This window comes from Clavispora lusitaniae, assembly GCF_014636115.1.
Source record: "Clavispora lusitaniae strain FDAARGOS_655 chromosome Unknown tig00000105_pilon, whole genome shotgun sequence".
Lineage (NCBI taxonomy): Eukaryota > Fungi > Ascomycota > Pichiomycetes > Serinales > Metschnikowiaceae > Clavispora > Clavispora lusitaniae.
Window position 1 is genome coordinate 10,001 of NW_027093978.1, and position 24,582 is coordinate 34,582.

A 24,582-nucleotide genomic window follows, 5' to 3' on the forward strand; every position below is an offset into this window, starting at 1 on the left:
GACTTTAGCTTATTGGATAATTTAAATCGTATTACAAGTCAATCTTTGTAAGGAAGTACGAATAATAACACAAACGAGACTGTTTGAGAAGAATAAGATGGAAAATATATAAATTATTGCAAGTTAAGGAAGAAAACCATCTCATCTGTGGAATTGAACGACAGTTGCACCATTGGGGAGGGGTACAACACCAGGTTTTGAGATCCTTAACAATAAATGAGCTAGCCTACTTGCAAAGGTTTGGTCGACGCCAAGTGGGCTATGCCAACGGATTGAAAGACATTGGGGCTGTGAATTACAAGAAAGTTTGTACGGGGCAGACCAACTTTGTTGAGGTGTTGCAAGTTTCATATGAACCTTCGCAAGTATCCTTGAGCGATCCTTGATATCTTTTTCCGGATCCATAATCCCACAACTTTCAATCTGCAAGGTCCAGATGTGGGCACACAGTACAGAAGCGCCATTTGGTTCACAATAAGGAGAACTTGGCCGAGACGCAAAAGTCCAATGGTATTTCCAAAAGGAATGGTACCCAAACGATAAAATTGCCACTACTATTGAGCCCCTTGAAGTCTACGATGCAGAGGATTACCACCAAAAGTAATTAGACAGAAACCCTGGAGGTTAAGAGAGTCCAACACACTAAGGCCAAGGTGTAGAATAAGAGAGATGCGAAGCCTCATTTCAAAAGGTCGAAAGTTACACGAGATTACTTAAATTCTTTCGAGCTTGGATTTGAGACGAAAGTGATGTAGCTTTGATTGGTCCTCTGAATACTAGTATCTTCTGTGAATATGATCAACGACGTCTTCTGGATTACCCTTCTAACTAAAACTTGCATTCAGACACACAAAGTCAAGGTTTGCCATCACCCAGTGAGATTTGCACCCGGCTTCTAGGTACTAAACCATTTGTCGATTTCTCTAATGAGAAGGTGGAGGAAATTATTTGAAAGGAAAGGGAAAAAAGTATTTTCTTTCAATAAATGCTGTGAAAAGCACATCTTCCATCAGGGTCACGTATCGGGAAACCCCATTTTTTCTATTCTTTTCTTATTTAGGATATTAAACAATAGATGTTAGGTTCTGAATACAAGTGGATGTATATATTCAAGTGCTAAATTCTTGGTTCCTAGTTTCCAACTACAACAGGAAGCCAGGCTTCTTATAGAAGTAGTAAATAGGGGTACGTGTCTTATCTCATATGGCAAAGTTTATCGGTAAACCCAGCCAGATAAGACCTTGTGGCTTATCTGTAGTAACCGTAACCGGGAACTGGGTACCCCCAGGTTCCCTCGGTCGACCTAACACCTAATTGCATGCTTAGCCCACGTATTCTCTTAGGACAGATACCCAGCAGGCGGAGCTACCGCTGCTGTATATCTCCCGTCGAAGGAGGTTGTCCTTATCATTTACTATATTTGAGTAAGAGCTACTTCTATAGAGTTAGATATGATAAGTTAATAAATTTATGTTGAGTTATATTCTTACCTTTATTATTTGTTTTAGCTTTATTTATACTTGCTTTAGTTTATTTAATAGATACTCAAAAGTTAATAAATGTAAAAAATAAAAAGGAACTAATTGGTTCCTTGATGCTGCATAAGTGTACCTCCGCTCGCTATTAAGCAACCACATCTCTATCTTCAAGAAACAGGGAGACGTAGAAATAAGTACAGTGTGACTTAAGCATATTTAGTCTATCATATTCTTGGTTGTGCACCACCAATGACAATTCCTGACCAACTTAGAGCTTCGAGTGATGTACTTAATTTACTTTCATATAGACAGAAGACTTTAGTACCCAGACCAATCAATGAGGTGTCACTTGATGTTTTAACGCAGTTGCTAGAGAGTACAAACCCTCTGATTTGTACTAAGCATAAAAGGGTGACGAGTACTTCCCGTGGTCTCCACCATTTTTTTTTAATGGAGGTCTTTATATCCAAGTAAATAGATGTTCTCCGTGATATTTAATGTGAATTGATAGGCCTTTAATAGGAGCAAAGTCTCAAACACTCATATTGAAGCAAGGTGTTCATTTCAGACTTAGTAATAAAATATCTTCACTTCAGGTAATGATCGTAAAATTGTGAAGTTTAGGGCGTTCCTGGCATTATGAATTGACCTTTAAAGAAAAGTAGCATTTTCGGAACCCTCAGTATGTAGGCATTTATTACCCCTTTCTTTTAAGTGAAGTATTTTGGTCATTCTGAGTTTATTCTCCGTGAAGAGTGTCCATATGAAGACATTAGGATAGATGTTCCGGCTCTCAACCAACGCTTGCACATTTGGCAGAATTTCTTGAATCCTTCAACAATTGATTCAAAACACCTATATGTGGTTTTCAAAGTTAAAGCCGTTCTGCAATGCGTGGGTGTATGTCATCATTTCACACGGTTTTGTCCTTCATTCATAGATGGAAATGAAAAAATGACAAATTAATTTCACATTTGAAAGCTTGAGTCACGAACACTCTAATTGGTAGCCTAGCCTAGCTGAAGTGTATGAGACTAGTAGTAACATTTGAGCAATGTTAGGTATTATAATAGACATACATGACTGTAATGGCGATATTTTCCTCATGGGAATTTTGCAGTGCAGCGAACCTGCTCATTTGCCTACGGATCAGGGAGGAAAAGACTTGGGCTATTATCTATTATGTTCTCTAAAAAAAAGAGATGAACACTTAGAGTAAGCATAAGAATACCGCTGATAAGTAATCTCAACGTGTCAGGAAAGGATGTAGAGGGTTCTTATGCATACAATTGTTTTTGTGGCAATTAATTATTATCTGGTAAGCTTGAAAAACTAAATAACTAAAACAAAAGAAATTCGAAGACTAAGCCCAAACCTCGAGAGCGTCAAAGAAGTTGACTTTTTTCTGAGAGGTGTCGATATTTTTGACAACATGAAACCTAACGTCGTCAACCATTGATGGATTTCCACAAGCAACAAAGGCAGCGCTAGTAGCAGATTCGCCGATTTCCGATAACACAATTGATTCTATGGAGGGACGACCCTCGATGAACTGGACGTGGGGAAGTTTTGGTCTCACCTGATCCACAATAGTCATTGGTACTCCATTATCTGTAAACTTTTCGGAAGCATCAGCTTTCTCCTCCTTTTCAAATGAGTCAGTACCAGCAGAAACTAAAGAGTGTAGCTCTTCACTACCACCAATGGAGTCCGGCCTTGTTACATAAATTGTTGTTTCAATCTTTGTGTCCTTTAGACTTTGAAGATCCTCCCAAAACCATACCAAAGATCTAGGTTCACGAATAATCCAAATTAACTTCAATACTTGCTTGCTAGCTGAACCAATCTTGGCACATCTCATAGCCTCACTGAAAATACCAGGGATTCCATTACCTCCTGCAATAAAAACAACATTGGAATATCCCTTTAAAGGTTTTGGCTCTCCGTACGGCCCTTCGATACCTATTCTCATTTGAAGAGATTTCTCAGGATGTGCAGCTAATCTCTTAGCTACTGTCTTAGTTATTCCTCCTTTGACTTTGCAGTAGAGCATAATAGTACCGTCTCTTTTATCCACCATCGTGAAAGGGTGGGATTGCCAAAACCAAACCTTTGAAGAGAAATAGACCCAGACGTGCCCTCCCGGAACGACCTTCCAGTAGGTAGGTCTTTTAACTCTCACAGTTATAGTTTCATCAGCTACTAATGAAACAGTAGCGAGTGGTAATCCGAAAAGAGACAATCTAACCAATCTCATAAAACGATCAAAACCCCAAATTGCGAAGCATGGATAAACGATCTGAACATAGTTCAACTTCCACACATGGTAGTAAAGGCCAACGAGAAAGAATATTCCGAGTAATATGTGAAGCACCAAAAACGTTTCGTACCATCTTCTTCTCAAAAAAAGAAGGCCTTGGAAGCACATCAACGCCCCACATGTAGTACTCACAACGCCCCATACCAAGTAATTCTCAGCCATTGAGACGGCGTAGTCACCTTCATCAATCAAAAGAATAGTATAACAAACAGAATGAATGAACGCCATTAACACGACTAGACGTGCGATCCAGCGATGAAAGACTAAAACAGTAGAAAATTTCCAACGCGTTAAAAGCTGAACAAAGTTATTGCGTCCACCAAACAATACAAGCAAAGGAGTAATGACGGTACAAACAATTCCAGTACGGTCTGCAACATAACGGTTGAGGGCTTCCTTTCTCAGGCCCATTAAGGGATCATGTTTTACGTAATAGATTTGAGTAGCATTCACAATGAAGCACAACCAGAAGAAGAAAAATACCACGAGCGTCTCCAATCTTGAAGGAGCAAGAAAGTCTAATATGTAACCGAAGCGTTGAGCCTCTGCTCTTTTCCTTCTCACCAAAGCCGGAAGCAAGATATACTTTCTCCACATTCTAGAAAATCTTCCATCAAAAATATCCACCAATTTCGGAAAGAGGTAGAATGTCCAATTGTAGATCATGGATAACACAATCATCAATCCCCAATATCCAATGCAACCTGCCCCATAATACAACGAATTGTCATAATTTCGATCAAAAACTTTATAAGCAGCTTCGTACAATTTGATGGTGGCATCATCAAGTTTGAATGGGACATCAATAGGAATGGTAGCGTTGAATCCTTCTATTTGATCAGCAGTTTTGGCACTTTCTTCATAAAAGGTGTACCCTTCGGCTATTTGTTCATTGGAAAGACTAACGTTGTAAGTGGATTTGCAATAGTTTCTCCAGTATTTGTAATTACGTGTCTTGTTGTGATTATTGTAAGCGAAGCAGCCTGCGATAGAAGCGACTCCAACATCCGAAGAACAAAAACACAGATATGGATCAGTAGAATTGCACAAAGTTACTTGGGCAATTAGAGCACCCTCGCAAGCAAAAAACACCGTTCCTCCGACGCCATAATGAACGTAATGTGGAAGCGCCAAGACAAATAGAGGTTGCCAAGCCAATAAGCCAAATAAAATGACAGAAAGACGCATTCTGAAAAGCGTCAATTAAGTCTTGATCTCGTCTTTGAACCGGGAGACGGCTTCATCTTAAAGCACGGAAGGAAATCGGAAAAGAATCGGAAGCACAACCATCTAAAAGCGAAACGGCAATATTGCTGACGAGAACTAACCAATAAACTAGTTTTTTTCCTGCAAGCGCTAAGTTATAATGTGCAAAAGGTTATTTCTAAAAGCCGCCTAAGGTTTGAAGATTTTGACATGACATGACAGAGAAGAGAGTACTGATCGACTCAACTTTGCCGTACACCAATGTATTTTGCTCAGTAGGAGATTCTACAAGAAAGAAAGGGCAACTATGACATGAATCTTTCAGGTGGCAAAAAAATAGAACGTTAAAAAATGAAAAAAAAAAAAAAACTTTTACGACGTATTGGGAAATATCATGCAAAGCGGGGTATCTGATCCAATCAGATAACTTTCATCACCATCTGCACAAGTAGGATATGCAGGGGAAAACGGGCGTTATTTTTTTTTTCCGTTTTGCTTCTGTGTATTATCCAATTAGAACGTACGGTTTCTTTGAATATGGTGGGGTTTAAATGGAGATGGGGCAATTGCAGGCAATGGTTTGTTACTGTGGCAACGGAATTCTCCTACAAATCGGCTAAAGTGCGTGGTTGCACTTATACGAGAAATTTTTCATTTAGAATTTACACTGTGGGTAGCTCTCCTACGGTGGATATGCTGTCGTGTTGCTTGATTTACTGTACTTCTTGGGACTCGTATTACATGTACTTTTACTATACTTTCGCACCTTTCAATTGAACGCAGACACGGAAGTGAAATTAGTAGCCAGAAAGAATTAATACATCAATATGTACAGGGTCTTTTAGCAATTTGTTCCTGCTTAGGCAATTTAGGAAGGGAAAAGTATTTGTGGAGGACTGAAATCTCGAATGTCACACTATCTATTTCGTTGCATATGCGAGCAGCAGGATTCTCACTCATTAAATACTTAAATACTTGCAAACTACTTCTGAGTATTTCTATGTGATGAAAAGACAGTACCTAAAACTACAAGTGTAGTTCTCTAATGCAACATGTTACTTAGCGATATTTTACATGAAGTAGTGTGTATATAGCACACCAAGAAAACCTACATATGGAGTTGGTTCATCTCATATCTTCATTATGGCGTCACAGCAACAGGACTTGGTATTCTATAGCGATAATTCTTTGTTATCAACGTGTTCACCTTCTGGCGACGAACACACGCTACAAGTGATATCACATAGAGAAGGAACTGATCCGTCATGGCTACTCAATACTCTTCTTGAAAATGCTTTGCTTGGGACAGCGAATCTGGTGAACAGAGATCTCGTACTCAAAAAGAACAACAGAACACTGGCAGTATACGTTTCATTCCACAACAGTGCTGATTTCGTGATTAACTCATGTCGCAAGCAAGGTCTCGATTTAGCCAGCTCCAAAAACTTTACATTTGTTGACTGTTTCTCTGACTTATTCACCAAAAAAATCACTAAAACTGATAATTGCAAGCAACAGTTGGCTTCACTCTTTACAGATATTTTAAGCAAAGTGGTGCTGCAAGGTCTGTCGAACTGTGTTGTTTTCGTTGAGGGTTTAGAGATACTCCTAGCAGCCACAGATGCCACCAGCAATGATATTTTGCGATGGGTTTCGAAACTCATCCAGGCTTGCAACTCTCTATTTATTACAATCAATGCAGAGTCTCCGATGATCAACATGGAAAATGAAAATCCGCAAGATCCAGTGTTTAAAATTACAGACTTTTACATAAAGTTGTATCATCGTTCGTCTTTGAACGTCAACATTCTGCCTCTATCAACAGGTCGAGCCAATGATATAACAGGTTGCCTAACCGTGTCTAGAGGTTCAAAGCCTACCAGTGCAAGCATATATGTGGTCGAGAAAGAATACGTCTACCATCTTTCGAAAGAGTCTACAGTCAAATTGTTTTTTCGTTGAGTACGAAAATAATCTTAGTGCTTTCTATGGAGGTTGTAAAGATCATCTAGTGCGAACTCAATGGAGCACCTGGCCCATATAAGAGGCAATAACGGCCAAACAGATCTTTCTCCTACCAAAATCCAATACGGTATATTTTTCCTGGTTTTGCCAACATCGAACACTCTTCCAAAATCACGCACAAGGTAGCGAAGTTCTGGCACAATAGTTATTTCTCTCAAACTGGAACTAAGGTGTGCAGTGGAGGGTTTCTCGTCAATACATAGCCTTTTAATGACATCTGGCAATATTCCAAGCTTATTCATTACCTCAAGCCTGTGTTGGACTTCGAGACCCAATACATTTTTCAAGTGTTTTGCATAGTTGAAGCCCGAATCATTAGGTAGCTTTTTGGAAACAGTCAGAGACTTTATCGTTTTTTCAATGCCTGGCGTGTCTTTCTGTCGAAGCCATTCAATTGTGTAGTCAGTGTCGTCAGTTTTCTCTGTCTTAATTTTGCCATATGAATGATGATGCTTGATATCGTTGCTGATAACAGGTGCTAGATATGGACGCGCCAAATTAGTTATAAAATGGTTGACATTGAATAATTCAGTGAGCCGCGTATATGGTGTGCTTCCCAGAGGTGTACTTGCGCCTCTATCATTGACGCCTCGGAAATAGTGTTGCGAGTAATTAACGTCCTGTGGTTTCAAGAATTTAATATCCAATTCGGGCTCGATAGGAACTATCTCACCATTAAAATCCTTGACATAAAGCTTGACGTCATCGGATAAGACTCCGGTTCCGATGGACGCGTAAATAGCTGTCCATATAATGACATTAGGAGCAGTTATATAGTTAAGTAGCGATGGAACCGCTGTGTGGGAGGGATGAATAACGATATTCAATATTCTTTGAGTTTTCAAATAGGCTTCTTCGAATGTCATATCGCCTATGGTATCACGAACGAATTTAAGAAAAATTAGGATATCCTGGGAGTAGCCCTTTCGAACCACGTTTTCAATCACATTTCCGTACCTCTCGTCAACCTCGTGGTTAAGTTTATCGACATCGCCCATAACATCGACAATGGATACCAAGATCGGCATCAACTCGTTGTTAGTTAAGGTGCATACGAGAGAAGCAACTGCTGCCCCAACTGCGCTACCACCTATAACTCTGGGGAGTAAGCCCTTGAAAAAAAGTGCCCTAACTACTCCTAAGTGACAAATACCAAACAATGAACCACCCTGTAGAATCAAGGCTGTGCAACCAAACAGCTGACGAGCGTCCTGGAAGAAATTAATTTTGAGTTGCTTCCCATTCATAATATAATCATTTTCACCCACGGCTTCGATGGAGTCGTTAAGATATTTCAAACAATCGAGCACTTCCACAATGTATTCCTGGATCTTAAGTTTCGTTCCCAAATACGATTTGGTGTAAAGTCTCTTTTGAGCAATGCCTCCAAAGTTCCGTATGAGCCCAGACCGTAGTAGTGACATGATAAACGATGCATCTTTATTGAGTCTAGCTTGACGAAGAAGTTCCATTCTATCATTGATGAGAATGTAATCATAATGCTTGGAGACAAAATTCTTTCTCCACAAGTCCATGTTGGTGAGTCTATCAATCTCTGTGACAATACGAACAAACTCTTCGTAAGTCTCGACATTCTTTAGCATCTTCACATTCTCTTTCAAAGTGTCCTTTCTTGTGTGGGAATAATATAGCTTGCGGACCCAAAAGAGCCAAATGTCCAAGAAAAAGTCAAGAAGAACCCACACAAAAGACGGCGTCCACTTAACAACGAACGTGACAATTGGTGGGATGATCAATGCTGAGACTCGTCGGATCATTGGCAATAAAAGTTGTGCAATTCCTGAAGTAATCTTAGATAACGGTCTCAGTCTATGTGCATCCTCTTCCGAAAACGGTAATAGTGCATGGACTTTTTGAATTGCTATTTGCATTTTTTCAATACATTCTCTACTCTATAAATTTGTCCAATATATAGTATTGTTAATCAACGGCTTCATATTGAAGCTGTATAAATTTTCAGATATTTCGGAACATGGCAGAAGGTTATAAGTTTGTAAATTCCGCAGGGTTTCGACCTCAATAAACAGTTTGATACGAGTAATGTAAAAAAATACAATAAAGCAAAAGTATACTACAAAAGCACAAGCAAGGTGATGCAAGTGAATAACTTCGAGTATCCTTCATTCGTTTAACGGTACGGAACAAGCTCCCTCCTGTGATCGATACCAGTGTCGTACTTTTTAGCTAGTATTCGTATAGTATTCCACGATTAACGATTCATTTAATACTATCTCTACTTCTGCTCAATATATTGAATTACTTGCTTGATCGCAATAACAATATATAATCTTTGAGGGCCCCCATGGCTCCTTCGTAGCTTCATTGAAATGGTGTAACACACTGAGCGCGCGTTTCAAGAATTTTACGCGTCCACGGTAGTTTGACCAAGATCTAAACACCAACAATCTGTTTGCTCGGGTATAGGCATGTTTCCTTCACCCAATTCAACTCCAGGGGAGTTTCCAACTTACACACTTAACCACGAAGCTCCAATCGGCCAGCTATCAGCAGAGAAAAATGATATCAACGAGGAACCAGATACAAAAAGAATTCGTCTTTCGACACCTGGTCTGCCTCATCTACTGCAAGAACCAATGACTACAGTGTTCGGTGGACCAGTAGCTACTCCTTTATCCACCGCTTCTCAAAAACAACTTGAAAGAATGGAGAAACAGAAGCAACGCGAGCTTGAAAGACTAGAAAGAGAAATACGCAAGGAGCAAGAACGACAAGCCAAGAGGGAAGAGAGAGAACGTAAGGAGTTGGAAAAGAAGTTGAGAAGAGAACAAATAGAGAAGGAAAAGGAGCAAAAACGTGAAGAAGAGCGTTTGAGACGTGAAGAGAAGAGAAAGAAGGTTGAAGAGGAAAGAAAACGGAAGGATGAAGAACGCCGCAAAAAGGAGTTGGAAAGGAAAGCCAAGGAGGAAGAAAGGAAACGGAAGGAGGAGCAGAAGGAGCGCAGTCAAATGAAGATCTCCAGTTTCTTTTCTATCAAGCAGCAGGTTCCTACCAAACCAAAGACCGAACATCAAAATGCCGAGACTTCGAAACAAGATATCCCTTGTCAAGTTACATCCCAGTACGAAAAGGATTTCCTACCTTTTTTCATAAAAAAGAATGTGGTGATGGCTCCAAGTCCTCAGCTCTTACAAGATGAGCTTCTGCGGTCGATACTGGAGTTCGATAAGGGCCTCAGTATGGAGATTAAAATGGATTTGAGTCTGATTTCGCTGCTGAAAAAGGCTACGGAATTTACATACACCAATTCAGAACAGCTCGTTCAAGCACTCAATTCTCCTCTGGCTACAGAAAAGGATATTCAGGAATTGGTGAGTCATTTACCTCCAATAAAGTATTTGCAGTTTTATGAGAACTCCAAACCCCCTTACATTGGCACATGGTGTTCTGTTAAGCATTTGAAAACCATTATTGAACCTACTGATGTCCTAGATACGACTAAAACTGGATTTGATTATGATTATGATTCCGATTTGGACTGGGATGGCGATGATGAGGATGGTGAAGATATTGATGAGTTGGAAGATGGAGAAGATGATGATGACGAAATAAATGAAGAAGATGACATGGACGATTTTGTTGAAGAAAATGGGGACACGAGCAAAAAACGCATCCCAGTAAACACTGTTCAATCTACTACGTACTGGAATGATGGTTCCAGCACCACTTTTGCGTTCTTTGACGCTCTCAAATATGAGCGACTAGATGCGAATATACCTTTCCCAATTAATCCATTCAAAGATTATTGGGGTAGTAACAAGAGTATACTGGCTCCGCCGAAACAAAACAGTCTACCACTCACGTTAAAACAGCTTGGGACCCCACAGAAGACGGATACCACTTCCTCTACTACTCCAAATATCCTCACACCTCAAAAGCCGACAATCAAGGAGCCAGAAATTATCAAAAAGCTCGTTGCGTTTATCAAAGAGAATAATGATTTCTCCATCGGTACGCTCTCGGAATTGGCTAAGAAGGAATTTAAGACATACACCAAAAGTATACTAAAACACACCATCCAAGAGGTGGCCGTATACAACAAAAAGAAAGGTCTTTGGGAAATCAAGGAGGAACAGAAACTGGATTAGGTTTTTTTTATTATATATATATTTATTCATCAATAAATCATCTGCGCGAGACAACGCTTTTCTATATGCGCGCGTGAGGGTAAACGCGACTCTATATCATCTTCAACGCATAATATTGCCATTTAGAAATGGAGGCGGATGAAGAAGAGCCTTCACTACATTTCTTATCGACACAAATCCAAGCTCGCCACGAAGACCATGAACAGCGAGAAAAAACGCTTAGCAAACTAAGTAAATTTAAACATGCTCTCGAAACAGTCGCTCCTCCGCAACTCAAAGTGGTGAAGAAGAAAAAGCGAAGCGTGGCGAGACTGAAAAAAGAGAAGCCTATTTCATCTCTAAGCGCCTTTGTTTGCGAGACTTTGGGTTCTAAGAAAGAGGTCAACACGAAGAAGATTCTTGATTTTTTCACGGGCGATGAGTCCAAAGTGGATAGCATTTTAAACAAGGTTGAAAGAGGGTCAAACAAGGACCACCACACTGAGAACTTGATCTCTGAAAATGAATGGAAATCGTTGTTAGAGGGTATTCAACTGAGGTTTCCATCCTTTTCCCAACGGCACAAGAAGAACCTCAAATCTATTACGCGTAAAATTGAGGAGCTACAGAAGTGGGAACAAACACCGGAAGCCACGCAAAATCTGGAATCTATGTGGTCTCAAGCCTCCCGTCAGCTTAGCGACAATCTCTCAGCAGAGGATGTGAAATGGCTTTATGACTTGGATGATGAACATTTAGATAATACTACGTTCGAAGGTCCGGAATCGTCGCTGCAAATGGCCCCAGCTGTTCTCACGCTTTCTCAAGTTTTTGCCGATAGTCAGCAACTGGAAAATGAATCCGTGATTTCCGACTCGGAACCAGAGTGCGATTTGATTGGCGATCTTCTGAGAGATACACCATTGGAACCAGCACAAAGAATAGAGAAAGATGAGATATTTTCAAACCAGCAGATGGATGCACCAGACTCAGTGGATGTCCTTACGAGTATACAATTTGCATCAACATTTCCTAAAGAATCGGAAAGCCCTTACAGTGAAAACCAGGAGATCGTTTCCTCACCACTCAAGCAACCGAAGGCAGACAGCGGCCCTTGGCCAAAGAGCCTTGTCATAACGTCCTCACCTATTCCTGAAAGTCCCATTTCCCAAGAAGTTTTCCTCACCGCAAATGCACATTCTTCGACAGTAAATTCCCCCGCAGGCGGGTCGCCATCGAAGGACGAATCATATGTTTCACGCTCCACTATCGCATTTCATGGTACATTTCTGCTTGTACCGCCTCTGCTGGGGATAATCTTAAAAACACTTCAGCAGGAAAGCGAGGGGGATGTGATTCCGGACTCGGAGGACGAAGAAGATGTAAGTATCATCGAAATCACACGGGAAAGATGTTCCTCTGCTGCATCTGTACTACAAGTTCCGTCCAGCCCAGGACAAGATCTTCCACCAGTATTGCATCCAGGAGATGCACAGTCTGTGTAGAAATGCCCTTTATAATAGCATAGCCTCATCATTATTACTTTACAAAAATAGTACTTAAGTATCTAAGCTGTTGTAAAGGACCTTTCTCTGTGTTATGGAATATAGCTTGACACTTGGTCAGAAAGTTGTACTTAGTCTTCTTTTCCGTCGAAATTCGTGTTTCCAAAAATTAATTCCCCTCTATCAATATTTACATATCAGTGTACATAAGTAACTCATGTATTCCCCTACGCGATATCTATAAAACCCGCCGGATGCTAGATGTATTTCTTGTGGTCAGCATCAATGTGATTGCTCAACCATCTAGTTTCCAAGAACATCAAAAAGGATGTGGTTGCTGCGAAGTGGACAACAAGGCTTCCGACAGCTATAACCACAGTGTTCAATGTGCTTCCAAACCGTTTGCCATAGAGGGCTTTGACGGCCCACACCAAATGATAGGTGAAGACTATGACGAAGATCACTATAGCACCCGTAAGAAAAGAGGCCTTGGCCGCTCTAGACTTAGAAATGCGTGGCTTCCTATTCTGGTATTTTATCTGAGCCATTTTGATCTGGTGTTGGAATATCGATGAAGTTGCAGGTACGGGGGGCCAAAAATCAAGGCTTGAGATATTCACATCTGGCGATCCAGGGCCTACACATAACCGTTGTAAGCGAGCTGCACATGGATTCCCCTGTACATTGCCCTAGACCGAACTCCGCGATAATCAGCTCACGTCATTTCGACCAGAAGGTTGATGGCTTCTTCATATAGGTTTTTTTCTCATCGTACCACCTGTCACTATGGAGAGCCGCTATAAATGCGATCCGCAACTTCAGGTGGAGCCTGCTTTCTACAGTGATGGCGTTCCTGTGTTTGAGCCTACAATGGCCCAATTCACAGACTTCTACCAATATAACAAGGCCATCAACAAGTATGGAATGCAGTCAGGAATAGTCAAGATCATTCCACCACCTGAGTGGACGGAGCTGTTGCGTGGTACTTATACACCAAAAAACCTTGCACGCATCAGGATAAAGAACCCAATCATCCAGAATATGAACGTAACGCCAGGCCACCAAGGCGTCTATTCGCTGCAAAATGTCGAGCGCCAGCGTCTGTATGACATCTATCAATGGAAAAGCATTTCACAAAAACCAAACTATGTTCCACCAGCCCACAAAAAGACCAGGCGTGGGCTGCCTTCTGCGGAAAACAAACTGACACAAAAAGAAGGCTATTCATTGCGAAGCAAGTCGTCTCTGAAACCTGCTGCAAACTTCTTGCAGGGAGACTTCAACATTGACACGTCTGAGTTCACCAATGAGCGGTGTGAAGAGTTGGAACAGCTCTACTGGAGATCACTTGGCTACGCCGAACCAATGTATGGTGCAGACATGTTGGGATCGCTTTTCTTAGAATCTACTAAGGCCTGGAATGTGGCACATCTTCCCAATGTGCTAGATTTGATGGAGGAAAAGATTCCCGGTGTGAATGACGCTTACTTGTACGCGGGTTTGTGGAAGGCTAGTTTCTCTTGGCATTTGGAAGACCAGGACCTCTACTCCATCAACTACCTTCACTTTGGGGCTCCCAAACAATGGTATTCTATTCCGCAGCGGGAGCATAAGAAGTTCTACACTTTAATGAAGGAAATATTTGCAGAAGATTACAAACAGTGCCACGAGTTTCTCCGACACAAGACATTTCTCGCATCGCCACAGTTTCTTGCAAAACACGGAATAACTTGCAACAAGATAGTACATAAACAAGGAGAGTTTATGATAACTTATCCGTACGGCTACCATGCCGGATTTAATTTCGGATTCAACTTGGCGGAATCTGTGAACTTTGCATTAGACGACTGGTTTCCTTTCGCAGAGAAAACGCAGAAATGTGAATGTATAACTGATGCTGTGGCCATCAATCATCGAATGCTTTTTTGCAGATTTAAGGGAATTCCATATGATTCGGAAGTGTACAAGCCACTGAAACAGTTGTCACGTTCGCCGTCAGAAGTACCTACCAAGAAAATACCAGGGCGGAAGAGGCAAAAAGTCGAAGCAGTCACTCATCAATGTCTATTATGTCCAAATGACCTCGATATAGAACTCACAAAATTCAAACCTTTTGAGCTTCTTCAAACGGATATGTTCGATTACGCCACAAAAAAGCCATTGGAAGTGCACCGTTTGTGCGCTGAAATGTTTCCAGATCAGTTGGTGTTCGAAAAAGTTTTTTTAGACAACTTGTGGAGAGATGTGGTCAAGGGCTTTAGTAACATTACACGGCCACAAAGAAACTTGAAATGTCTAGTATGCCACACTCGCAATAAGATTCTGCAGTCTGTGAAATCTCCATCCCAAGGGGCTTGTTTCCAATGCACTTCACCTAAATGCACTCGGTCTTTCCATGGCACATGTGCCTTGGCTGGAGGGTTCGATTTCAACAAAAAAGTGTGCAAGCAACACAGAAGCATTCCAGATCCCACTAGCCACTATTCCATGGAAGCGCTGTTCATTGATTCAAATTCCATGGTTCAGTTCACCATTCCAACAGGATCAAAAAGACAGACAAATAATACATTCTGTGGTTTAGCTACTCGCAATAATAGGAGTGAATCCACCCTAGAAGTTCTGGTGTACCCACAGTTGTCTGACTCTATTGAAGTACACTATAAGAATCTCATTTTGCCCGTAGGGTATGAGACAGACAGCAACCCGTTTTTCAACATGGAATTGGTCACCAAGTACAGGAGCTTCAATCGGCAGTATTCTGCTTCTGAAATTGAGGCACATCTTCCTCCATCTCTGTTCCATGCTTCTCTGCTGAACTATGCTATCGAAAAGGGCCCAGCCACTTTTTCCCCGGAATCAACCAGCCGGATTATCTTCGTCAATGAGTTTTCAAACCGAGCCATACAACATTCAACCGAGCCATCCAAGTTCCATTTTGTAAGTGAGTCTTTCAACGAAATTTAATGAGTACGAATATATTTATACGATATCATCTATCCTGACTGTAGAGAATTCTCATAATATAATAGTATGATATGACAGTTCTGTGCGCGCAAACTTTGAACAGATTATTGATGGGTCCTAGGCGAAAGAAAACGCCAATATATGTGGAAGATGATAGCCTTAGTGAAGAATTGGATGAAATTTCAGAAGACCCAATAGCGTTCCCGCCTCCGAAAAAGATAAAATTGCCGCCCAAACCATCTGAAGAATTACAATGGACAGAAAAATATCGGCCTACTTCATCGAGTCAGGTGTGTATTAATCCCCGCAAAGCAAAGGAAATTAGGGACGCTTTGGGTTCTATGATCAATGGAGAACTGCGTGTGCGTTTTCTTGCGCTTACTGGGCCATCAGGGTCATCCAAATCTACATTGGTCAAGTGTCTATCCAAAGAGTTGGTGGGTGGGAAAATCGGGAAAAGACAAAGTGCACAGGACTTTCTGGAGACAGCCGATCTGGAGGTAGTGGAATACCTGGAGTCAGAGCTTCTTAACATCCCACAGCCTGATCACTTTTCTGATTTTCTCGATGGTTGCAGATATAGAGTTGGACTGAACTTGGCTGTGATTTTGATCGAAGAGTTACCTAACGTTTTCCATCCAAAAACTTTGGAATCTTTCCGTCGAAGTTTGGCACTGTGGATTTACTCTAGTGCTGAATTGCCCCCTCTTGTACTTTGTTTGACGGAGGTGGAAATTCAAAGTGAAGACAGAAACAAAAGTTTTTATAACATTGAAAATAATTTGACGTTGGAAACTCTACTTGGATCTGAACTACTAAGGACAACGATAGCGAGCGGGCTCGTTCAAAGAATCAAAGTCCTTCCCGTCGCAAAGACGTTCTTAAAGAAAACTCTTGGACACATTGTGGCTAGCGAGAAGTTGCGAATTCCGCCCAGCCTCACTGATCAAGTATTCCAGCCCATGTATGAAAGCGGTGATATACGCTCTCTGATATGCAATCTACAGTTTTGGGCCATGCTGCCTCTGTTCATGAAAGTGTCTGCTCTGGTTAGAGAAAACCATATTTCGCTCTTCCATGCCATAGGTAAAGTGATCCATTCGAGCTCTAAGTTTGCTGGTTTAGATGAGGATACAAATGACTACTTATCGATCCAAGAGGTATTTGACGGCTACAATAACATCGGGCTCTTGCATCTTGCCTTATTGGAGAACTACGCTGTTTACAACGATCTGCAGTTTGACATTTCTGTGGCAGCAAAAATAGTTGATAAGTTGAGTCTCAATGATACTTTTCCTGAATCGATACAGGATTTTGGACTTAGAGCTGTTAGGAGTGAGCTTCGGTCCGTGGGTGAAACCCCAGGTAAGACACAACCCATGAAGTTCCCACGCCATTTCAAGATGCTTCGGGAGGCTAATAAAGTTCAAAGGGACATTCTGGACTACGTGAGATATATCGGACGACCATACGTACTGTTTCAAACAGCAAACTTGTATGATGGATTCTTGCTTCCGGCCATATATAACAGTTTCCAGTATAAACTTCGATATGGAACTAACAGATACAACTATAATCGTCTTGGTGGAAGCTTCAAGCCTCTTTATGCAGACGGAGATTTACCTGTCTTGGAAAGTGACAAAGATGCAGTTTCTGGCGCAACGGATCAATTTCAAGTTGTTATTGCAGAGAAGATTGGTCAAGAAGGAGATGAAGAAGAGGATAGTATGAGTGAAGACATCGAAAATTCAGATGACGAACTCAATGATGACCTCGATGATATGATTTTAAAGAATCAGAATAGAACGTTCACATCGGAAAGACATCGGATAGATAAAAATGTCGGCGTTGACCAGAAAGTGAGTACAACTGAGAAAAAAATGGCAATTAGAAACGCAACAACAACGATAGACTCGGAAGAGAAGATAACGGATCTCGATAATTCGCTGGATTTCCTGGATGATTTGCAGTTGGAGATGCTTGTGTCACAAGGGAGATTGTGATAAGAAAAAGAAGTTTTTCAACAGGATGGTAATTTGGCACTAGGTTGGTGGCTACATAATGGTATATATATAGATATAAGACTCGTTAACTTGACGAGACTATGGGAGCAGTTAATGTAACTCTTCAGAAGAACTTAAAGAAAAATGACGCTGAAATGGTGCATTCAAGTCACTCTTCTTGGCTCTAAAATCGGATTGGAGAATGTCAGAAGGACTTCAAGATTGTAAGATATGAGTACATACCTCACTGCTGTCATCTCCAATGTGGCTCTTTCTACAATATGTCACGAGATAAATTAAAAATTATAGATATTCTAGATAACAGACAGAAATCATGCTGAGACTGCCTTTTCGAAAAACTCGGGGTCATCTTCAAGCAGCTCTTTGATGATATCTAATCCTCCCTGGAATTCGCCGTTGATGTACAACTGTGGGAATGTGGGCCAATCAGAAAATGTTTTCAATCCTTGACGCACAGAGTCATCCTTCAAAATATCAAAGAAGCCGAATCTCACTTGGTGCTCTCTCAATATGGCCACCAATTGGCGGGAAAACCCACATTGTGGAGCGGAAGGGGAACCCTTCATGAAAAGCATCACAGGAGCTGCGGAGGTCAATTTTTGCAAACGTTCGTTGAGATCTTCGGGAGCCTGGGATTCGTTTGTTGCTGTTGGAGGGGCCGAAGCGGCGGCAGGCCCTTTTTCTTCCGCAGAGGGTGCCTTGCCACCACTGGAAAACTCATTCAAAGCGGCAATCAATTCCTTTGGGTCAGCACCACTCATTTCCTTCAAGATGGTTGAGTTACGAATCAAAATGAAGTAAGGCACAGCAGAAACTTCAAACAACTCGCTGATTTCCAGCTGGTCGTCTGCATTGATGGAAAGAAAAGTGACCGAAGGGTTAGCATTGGCCAAAGTTTTGATGACAGAGTTCATGGTCTGGCATGGCGCAGCCCATGGGGTGTGGAAGTATAAAGTGACCAACTGGTCTGGATCAGTTTTCGTAAGCTGAGTAAACTGCTCCTCCGACTCGATTTCTATGACTGACATTGGGGAAGAAGATGGAATGGTTTGGAGTCACGTGCAATCAGAGAAGCGGGAGGTGGAAAATACTCTCGATGTAAGAGCACGTGATATGTCACGTGCCCTTTCTTGCATCCGGTCTTGCCTCCCGTTTGTTCTTCGGGGTGGCAAAGCGTGTTGTTTGTTTCGAGATGCTTGGTTGGTCAAGATCAAACAATAGGCAGAGCCTGAACTTTGTTGGACACAAGTGTGTCCTGTGTGTAGGGACGATGGGGTTTCACCCAACGCGCAGAAATGCCATCTGGGCATGAGTGTTAGGACCACGGAGAAACCCGCTTCAGTATGACGTTAGCAAATGCCAACAAGTTGGAAAAAAAACATTTTAAAATAGTAAAAGAGTTACAATTCTACCAAGGATCCTCCTTGTGGACAATAAACAGCGAACAATGTGATTGATAAGGTTTAGCAGTTCTGATATCAGAGCCCATGGAAAAGGCTCTTGACCTGAGGCGCGCATTTGCGCTAATGACGCAAGGCCCCGGATCCTGCACATTTCATGTTGAAAAGTGGGGTATCGTCATGCACAACTTCCCACGGCAAAGGACAGAGCAGAGCAAAAAAAGCGCCGTTTGGGTTAATCGTTGGGTGGGGAGGATCGAAAAGGCACCAGCAGAAATGTACGGATTTGAATATCCGCCCAACCTTGTTGTTCATTGGTCATTTGTGCGGCGCTCGAGCACAACGTAGCACATAGTGCGCCTTTAGGTGGAATATCCACCAGACGTAGCAAACGCGTCCAAATGGACGAAAAAAGGACGGAGAAAAAGCAAAAAGTGTAGAAAGAGTCGATCCAAGCCTTTTCCTTGCTCGAAGAAATTGGAACCAAAGGCAAAAGGCTTGTTTTCGTGGCCACCGGAGTTCGGTCCGCTTTTCCTGTCTGCAGGGTTTACTATGACCAATGTGCGTCTGGCCCCAAGCGAGAAAAATTCCCCGGATTTCCAACTCTGTTTCTTTTAATCAGCAGAATTCATTCTTGTCTGACCTACTACATTGCCTAATCTTGCTGCGGCTACTGGTAATTTGAACATACCCACGATATACATCCTAGCGTCCCTCTGACTTGAAAAGAACTTGGAGTGTTGCATTAGAGTGTTTGCGCTACCGGTTTGTGTGAAACTGCTTGCTAAACTGCAACACGAGACATTACAGTTTTTCGCCACCTCTGTTTCGGTCACTATACGTGCGTTAAACAGTTGATTTATCCGCCACTCGTGACGCTGGTATAAGTGTTGAATAGGTGATTTTCGTCGTGCTATACGACTTATACGACTGGCGATAGCACAACCTGGCCAAGGTACTTGCCACTGGTGTTTTATCCTCAAAACGGTCGATTCTTTGGCACCCGGTATTACGGACCAAACACACAATCTTTTCTGCTACAGTTGTTGGCAGTACATCGGTACGCTATAGTACCCGCATTCCGCAAGTCCTCATAGTACCCGGTACTCCTCTAAAATTAGTCCCCTGATCATTCTCTCCAGTACTAGTGCTCCACACTCTAGTGCTCTGGTTATGACGTCGCTGCTCCCGTTCATGCCTGTGGATCTTCCCCGCGTGGACGCACTGGACTCGGAGTCCCCTCCGCGTAAGCGTATCCCTAAAGAACTCACTGCCCATGGCACTACTCCGTCAGGCAAGCCTCGGCTATTCGTGTGCACCACATGTACGAGAGCTTTTGCCCGCTTGGAGCATTTGCGCCGTCACGAGCGGTCACACACCAAGGAAAAACCCTTTACTTGTAGCGTATGCCAGCGCAAGTTTTCACGGCGGGATTTACTTCTTCGGCACGCTCAGAAGTTGCACGCTGGCTGTGCTGATGCTGTGAGTCGTTTGAGGCGGAAGCTGCGTGCTGATGCGAGTGTAGAGCCTGAAGAGCCTCTGCAAGAGCCTGAACATGAGCCTGAGCCTGAGATCCACTTCAACTTGGCTTCTTTCGACGAGCGGCGCGACATTAAGCGTCGCATGTCACTGCGTGGTCGTGGTGCCTCGTTTTCTGCACAGTCAGGTGGCAACTACGCCAATGCTGAAGCATATGCGCCAGATTCTGTCGAGTTTTCCACGCCACAACTTCTCCCAACTGGCGATGACAGCTGGTTGGGCAGCTTGTCCACTATTCCTGGAATGGAAAAACGTGAAAGAAATGGCGAAGGTTTGTTGAGAGAAGGGGGCTTGCTAAGAGACATCAGCTTGTTGAGAGATAGAAGCATGTCTAGGGACGGAAGCATGGCACGAGACGGGAGCATTAACGGTGAAGCATTGGCCAGAGACACTATGCGCTCCGACCGCTACGACATGATAATGCGGTCCGATTCTGTGGCTTCTGCAGCATCCTTTGGTTCCAATGACGCTGCTCCACCCTTCTCTATGAACCAAAATCGCGGTTTTGACGAACCCGACTTTGGTTATTCTTTCTATGATGTGCCCGATACTGGCCACTTTGCCAAATCCACACGTCCGCTCTCCCCTATCCGCCAAGAAGATGAAGATGGTGATCTCACGTGCGATCCAACCAATATGCTTCTTCCAGCCACTGTGACAGAGGGAGTAAACTTTGACCTTGATTTCTTAAACGACATTGATGAGCTTACGCAGGACTTTGATGTCGGGTCGAAGTTTTTGCCCAATGGCTACTCCTTTTATGGCGATAGCGTGTCCGTTTCTTCAGATTCAATGCTGCCTTCGCAACTCGGGCGAGTGGTATCGCAACCAGGATATAACAGGACTCGTCTTTTCACTAAAAACATGCGCTTATTGATCAATAAAGCGCTCTCCAAGTATCCAATAAGCGGCATCATGACACCTACGATCCCGTCTAATGAGAAGTTGGAGTTTTTCTTGGTCAACTTCAACAATGTGTTTCTGGCTCACTTCCCCTTCATCCACCCATCCAAGTTGAACGAATACGAAATGATGCGCATGACTGCGGGTGAACTGTCTTCTACAGAGAGTGCAGTAGTTTGCTTGCCTTTGTTGGTGGCTACCATTGGTGCCTTGATGGCAAATAATAAAAACGATTCGGAGCATTTATATGAGGCATCACGCCGTACGATCCATATCTACTTGGAGAACAGAAAGAATACGGTTTCAGATCAGTCGGGTCATACGCTGGCCGTCAACCCGCTCTGGTTAATCCAATCTCTTACTTTGTCTGTGATCTATGGCTTATTCTCCGACAATGAGAACAATGTATACATTGTGATTCGTCAACTCAACGCATTGAACTCGTTGGTTAAAACATCCATCAAGAGCAACCGCACTACTCTTTTCTCCGTCAACGAAGAAACAGGAAGTAGTCCTGGTGAACTCAGGGCAGCGCATCAGGATGCGAAATTCAAGAGTTACATCAACAATCAATCTCAGATCCGCATTGTTTTCATGATCTACAAGCTTACAAACTTTCTTTTGATGATGTACAACGTGCCTCTCACTTTAAGCGTGAACGATTTCGGTTCTTTGACATGCCCTAATATTTATGATGAATTCTTGTGGAACTTCTCGTCTTATAAGGATTTTGATGACTATGCACATTCAGTGGGCAGCAAAAATGACTTGGACTTCTACTTGAATCACAGTGAAAGTGACAAGATATTGTTCAAAGAGGTCTTGTTCAAGCTCTCGAAGAGTGAGTTTGACCCGTCTCTCGTTACTCATATTTCTACCTTGAGCAAGTATGGATTCTCTTCCCTCGTCCATGGCATTTTTGAGATTAAGCAATACGAAGAAATGAAAAATATCGACGTTTTTTCCATCTTGGACAACTTGACACTATTTATTGACAACTCGAGGAATAATAGCGAAGTATGCTCATTCGCAAGTTACTCGGGCGACTATCAAAAGCTAGATTATGTATTATTGGTAAACTTCACCAAAATATGTGCTGTTATCGATTTCAAGTTGGTGAAGGAACAAAGCTGGTTACGAAACTATGAAGAACTCACTAAGAACTACTATAATTTCCTCAAATCGATGGAGCAAATTGAAGATTACCAATACATGAGAGTCATTGATTGTTGCATTGTGGTGATGAAGCTTCTTTTATTCAAGACAGAACGGGGCGAGAATTTCGAAACGAATCCGGATCGTCCTGTTTTGTTTGAAAACGAACTTTTGTTCCTCTCAAAGAGTGGACCGAATGAATTTAACAATATGCTCACGAGTTCATTGCAGCATCAGTTCAATACCAGTGCCAATTTTGAGAAATTGGTTAACTGGAAAGTTTATGACGAAGTTGATTTTTCTAAAAACTCAATTCATTCACAAATGTTGTTCCATGTCTTTATCATCTTATCTATATTTGCTATCCAGATCGCGAAGCGCAACCAGTCAGAGTTGAGAACTACCAGAGATAACCCTACAAGCGACATCAAACAATTAAATCAGCGGTATATTCTCGTATTGCAATTATTGTCTAAGGTTGAAGGATTTTTGCAAGAAAGTTTTCGAAACACGAAATCGGAACAGGAAATTGCTAATCTTTATCTATACTCTTCGTTTAAGAGTGAAGATGTATTCGCAAACCACGGAACCAATCATGGAGGGAACGAGGCAGATATCAATGGGCTCCTTGGAAACCACAATTACTTTGCCCACAGTTTGGAAAAGTCGCTTTACATTTTGAAAATTGGAGAGTTGATGTTGCGTCATTTGTACGAGTCTAACATCAAGATCTGCATTTTCAAGAAGCTAAGTGAGAGTCTTAGTCAAGTACGCAAGTTTTTGATTGACGATGAAACGCGGATCCTTGCTCTCTAGTAGAGAGGCTGAGTTGAGCACCGAAGAAAAAAAAATTCTGTATTTATTTTCTATTTATTTGTAACGAATAACGAGCGCAATGAAATTGTAGTCGCGGAAAATCAGGAGTAGGTGAAAAATTGGCGAAGTGATACATGTCTTCTTCCAATACCCCAAAGCATAGCAAGAAGAATGAACCGCTTGTGTTGCTTAACTTGAGCGACGAAAATGTTCGGGACATGCAATTTGCTGGCGCCAGTTTTGTTGTTGTTATCATCATTCTTTTCCATTATGCATGGATTATGAGGCAAATGGTCATCCACAGAGATCTTTCTACATCTACGCTTGTGACATACTTTGGGACTTTGGGTGTTACTTCTATCGCCAGTATTACTATATTAGTGAAATTTGTGTACCCTAAGATCTACAAAAAAGTTCTGCAAGATAAGAAAACACAATAGCAAGATATATATACATGAGAATACAACAAAACAAGCGAACATTAACGTTCGAATTTAACCAATGGCAATTTATTCAAGGGGATACAATCTCAAACCAAGATTGCCTTCAGGAAAGCGACTCCGTACGCGCCAAGAGTGACTAAAGATACTAAATTGAACAATGATGAAAACCCATGGTACATTCCAAATTGTTTGTTCAATGCGGCCATTTCTTCTGTGACCTTAGTTTCGCCTTCAATAGTAATTTCATGCTTCTTTTCAGAAACTAGTTTGTTTCTTGCTTCTTTGATGCTTTTGCACTTGGGCAAGACCCACACAAGGTTCAAAAGACCAGTAAACGCAGACGCAGCCAAAAAATACTTGGAAGGACTGGAGATCAATGGTGATGACAAACCTATCAATATAGGAATTGCAGTTTGACCTGCAAAGTAGATTGGAAATACCTTGTTCTGCAAGTTACTGAACTCCTCCCTTTTCAAATACTTAAAGGCAATTGGAGAAACAATATATGAGTGCATCACTCCTCCACCAAGAGCAACAGAGAAAAGGAGAAGATGAACAGCGCTTTTAACAGAGGCGGTTTTGGTAAGCATGACTAACACAATTGGTATGATAAATGGTAGTTCAAGAAAAGTGTTCTTAAAGAGCGGAATGTTTCTATTTATCGCGCGACCGAAAAGTCCGTGTATTGTTCTAGGTTA

At 41.9% G+C, this 24,582-nt stretch overlaps 12 protein-coding genes across 12 annotated transcripts; 7 read left to right on the forward strand and 5 right to left on the reverse strand. All coding sequences in view use genetic code 12, as the record gives it.

Moving 5' to 3' along the window:
• Window positions 1-2,841: 2,841 nt before the first annotated feature.
• On the reverse strand, window positions 2,842-4,986 carry FOB63_003004 (ferric reductase family protein; the record flags this gene model as incomplete). The annotated part of the gene is made up of 1 exon (XM_066102295.1): window positions 2,842-4,986. The coding sequence occupies one exon, from the start codon at window positions 4,984-4,986 to the stop codon at window positions 2,842-2,844; it is 2,145 nt and encodes a 714-aa protein (XP_065958317.1).
• A 1,161-nt stretch (window positions 4,987-6,147) lies between these two features.
• On the forward strand, window positions 6,148-6,966 carry FOB63_003005 (Elongator subunit; the record flags this gene model as incomplete). The annotated part of the gene is made up of 1 exon (XM_002615909.1): window positions 6,148-6,966. The coding sequence occupies one exon, from the start codon at window positions 6,148-6,150 to the stop codon at window positions 6,964-6,966; it is 819 nt and encodes a 272-aa protein (XP_002615955.1).
• A 14-nt stretch (window positions 6,967-6,980) lies between these two features.
• On the reverse strand, window positions 6,981-8,807 carry FOB63_003006 (bifunctional triglyceride lipase/lysophosphatidylethanolamine acyltransferase; the record flags this gene model as incomplete). The annotated part of the gene is made up of 1 exon (XM_002615908.2): window positions 6,981-8,807. One exon carries the CDS (start codon window positions 8,805-8,807, stop codon window positions 6,981-6,983), a length of 1,827 nt encoding a protein of 608 aa, XP_002615954.2.
• A 669-nt stretch (window positions 8,808-9,476) lies between these two features.
• Window positions 9,477-11,156, forward strand: FOB63_003007 (uncharacterized protein; the record flags this gene model as incomplete). Its single annotated transcript, XM_002615906.1, has 1 exon — window positions 9,477-11,156. One exon carries the CDS (start codon window positions 9,477-9,479, stop codon window positions 11,154-11,156), a length of 1,680 nt encoding a protein of 559 aa, XP_002615952.1.
• Window positions 11,157-11,284: 128 nt separating this feature from the next.
• FOB63_003008 (uncharacterized protein) lies at window positions 11,285-12,640 on the forward strand (the record flags this gene model as incomplete). Its single annotated transcript, XM_002615904.2, has 1 exon — window positions 11,285-12,640. The coding sequence occupies one exon, from the start codon at window positions 11,285-11,287 to the stop codon at window positions 12,638-12,640; it is 1,356 nt and encodes a 451-aa protein (XP_002615950.2).
• A 257-nt stretch (window positions 12,641-12,897) lies between these two features.
• Window positions 12,898-13,188, reverse strand: FOB63_003009 (putative integral membrane protein; the record flags this gene model as incomplete). The annotated part of the gene is made up of 1 exon (XM_066102296.1): window positions 12,898-13,188. The coding sequence occupies one exon, from the start codon at window positions 13,186-13,188 to the stop codon at window positions 12,898-12,900; it is 291 nt and encodes a 96-aa protein (XP_065958318.1).
• A 238-nt stretch (window positions 13,189-13,426) lies between these two features.
• FOB63_003010 (JmjC domain, hydroxylase family protein) lies at window positions 13,427-15,604 on the forward strand (the record flags this gene model as incomplete). The annotated part of the gene is made up of 1 exon (XM_002615903.1): window positions 13,427-15,604. The coding sequence occupies one exon, from the start codon at window positions 13,427-13,429 to the stop codon at window positions 15,602-15,604; it is 2,178 nt and encodes a 725-aa protein (XP_002615949.1).
• Window positions 15,605-15,714: 110 nt separating this feature from the next.
• FOB63_003011 (uncharacterized protein) lies at window positions 15,715-17,607 on the forward strand (the record flags this gene model as incomplete). Its single annotated transcript, XM_002615902.2, has 1 exon — window positions 15,715-17,607. The coding sequence occupies one exon, from the start codon at window positions 15,715-15,717 to the stop codon at window positions 17,605-17,607; it is 1,893 nt and encodes a 630-aa protein (XP_002615948.2).
• Window positions 17,608-17,939: 332 nt separating this feature from the next.
• GRX3 (monothiol glutaredoxin) lies at window positions 17,940-18,656 on the reverse strand (the record flags this gene model as incomplete). The annotated part of the gene is made up of 1 exon (XM_002615901.1): window positions 17,940-18,656. One exon carries the CDS (start codon window positions 18,654-18,656, stop codon window positions 17,940-17,942), a length of 717 nt encoding a protein of 238 aa, XP_002615947.1.
• Window positions 18,657-20,201: 1,545 nt separating this feature from the next.
• Window positions 20,202-23,441, forward strand: ADR1 (DNA-binding transcription factor; the record flags this gene model as incomplete). Its single annotated transcript, XM_002615900.1, has 1 exon — window positions 20,202-23,441. The coding sequence occupies one exon, from the start codon at window positions 20,202-20,204 to the stop codon at window positions 23,439-23,441; it is 3,240 nt and encodes a 1,079-aa protein (XP_002615946.1).
• Window positions 23,442-23,659: 218 nt separating this feature from the next.
• On the forward strand, window positions 23,660-23,881 carry FOB63_003014 (putative integral membrane protein; the record flags this gene model as incomplete). Its single annotated transcript, XM_066102297.1, has 1 exon — window positions 23,660-23,881. One exon carries the CDS (start codon window positions 23,660-23,662, stop codon window positions 23,879-23,881), a length of 222 nt encoding a protein of 73 aa, XP_065958319.1.
• An 89-nt stretch (window positions 23,882-23,970) lies between these two features.
• FOB63_003015 (uncharacterized protein) lies at window positions 23,971-24,474 on the reverse strand (the record flags this gene model as incomplete). Its single annotated transcript, XM_002615899.1, has 1 exon — window positions 23,971-24,474. The coding sequence occupies one exon, from the start codon at window positions 24,472-24,474 to the stop codon at window positions 23,971-23,973; it is 504 nt and encodes a 167-aa protein (XP_002615945.1).
• Between the last annotated feature and the right edge of the window lie 108 nt (window positions 24,475-24,582).